The sequence below is a fragment of the Amphimedon queenslandica genome, unplaced genomic scaffold (assembly GCF_000090795.2).
Source record: "Amphimedon queenslandica unplaced genomic scaffold, v1.1 AMPQUscaffold_11183, whole genome shotgun sequence".
NCBI classification, from domain to species: Eukaryota; Metazoa; Porifera; class Demospongiae; order Haplosclerida; family Niphatidae; genus Amphimedon; species Amphimedon queenslandica.
The window spans coordinates 6,343-7,412 of record NW_003548572.1 but is presented as its reverse complement, the minus strand read 5'-3'; the positions used below and the strand labels follow the sequence as shown (position 1 = coordinate 7,412).

At 29.6% G+C, this 1,070-nt stretch overlaps 1 protein-coding gene and 1 long non-coding RNA gene across 2 annotated transcripts in view; both read left to right on the top strand.

Annotated features, from left to right (window-relative positions):
• LOC109589558 (uncharacterized) lies at positions 1-386 on the top strand. Its single transcript, XR_002188778.1, has 3 exons — positions 1-28; positions 166-267; positions 310-386. It is a non-coding gene; the product is annotated as an uncharacterized LOC109589558 (long non-coding RNA).
• A 47-nt stretch (positions 387-433) lies between these two features.
• The window catches only part of LOC105315265 (putative ankyrin repeat protein RF_0381), a 4,001-nt gene continuing 3,364 nt past the window's right edge, over positions 434-1,070 (top strand). Inside the window, exons 1-4 of the mRNA XM_020005615.1 lie at positions 434-460; positions 509-610; positions 656-754; positions 917-1,018. Coding sequence (XP_019861174.1) covers positions 434-460; positions 509-610; positions 656-754; positions 917-1,018 — 330 coding nt within the window. The remainder of the gene's footprint in view (positions 461-508; positions 611-655; positions 755-916; positions 1,019-1,070) is intronic.

Sequence of the window (1,070 nt, the reverse complement as noted above, 5' to 3'; positions counted from 1 at the left end):
TGGAGCTAAAACTGATGTTGTGGATAAAGTAAGTAAAATTTTAACTCAATTAAAAAATTTACTAGGTAAGAGTGGTATACGTTACTATCTGATAGAGTAGGTGTTGATTACTCGTCTTATGCAGTTGAGAATTATGATGTTATATTTATTCTTCTATTATCATAGGATTGTGAAACGCTATTACATTGTGCTAGTGAATTTAGTAAAATTGAAATGCTTAAATTTTGGATTAAGAGAGGAGATTATGACATAAATGTTTTAAATAAAGTAATTTATTTCAAAACTATCAATTATTACGTTGTATTTTAGAAAAACAGACCTCCATTTTTCAATGCAGTTAAGAGTGGTAGTATTGAAGCTGTTGATATCCTATTAATTAATGGAGCTAGAACTGATATTGTGGATGAAGTAAATTAAACTTATTTTGCAAAATATGTTAAATTATACTTGCTACTACTTGGTAGTGTTGATTAGATTATTTGGCATTACAAAATATTATTCTTCATAGGATGGCGTAACTCTACTACATTGTGCTGGTGAATCTGGCAAAGTTGAAATGCTTGAGTTTTGGATTAACAGAGGAGAGTATGATGTGAATGCTAAAGATAAAGTAATATTTATTTCAAATTATCAGTCACATTATGTTGTATTATAGAGCAACAGAACTCCATTGTTTACTGCTGTTAAGAGTGGTAGCATTGAAGTTGTTGATGTTCTATTAACTAATGGATCTAGAACTGATGTTGTGGATAAAGTATGCACTGGGCCTAATAAAGCTAAAAGATAAGGGTATCACATGTACACTGAAAATTCAGTAGGGCTTGGTAAAACTAGTTAATGTCTGCATTTTTTGGGATGAATGTCCTTGAGCAATTTGTTTGCCGCATTCACCTAATTTTTCATTAATTTTATATAGTGTTGTACTACTCCATTACACTTTGCTAGTGAAACTGGTAATGGTAATATTATCAAATTATTAATAACTAAAGGAAATGCTGATGTGAATGCTATAGATGAGGTAAAATTATTCAATAATCATTTCTAATTGTATCATTTTGTGTTGTATTCAT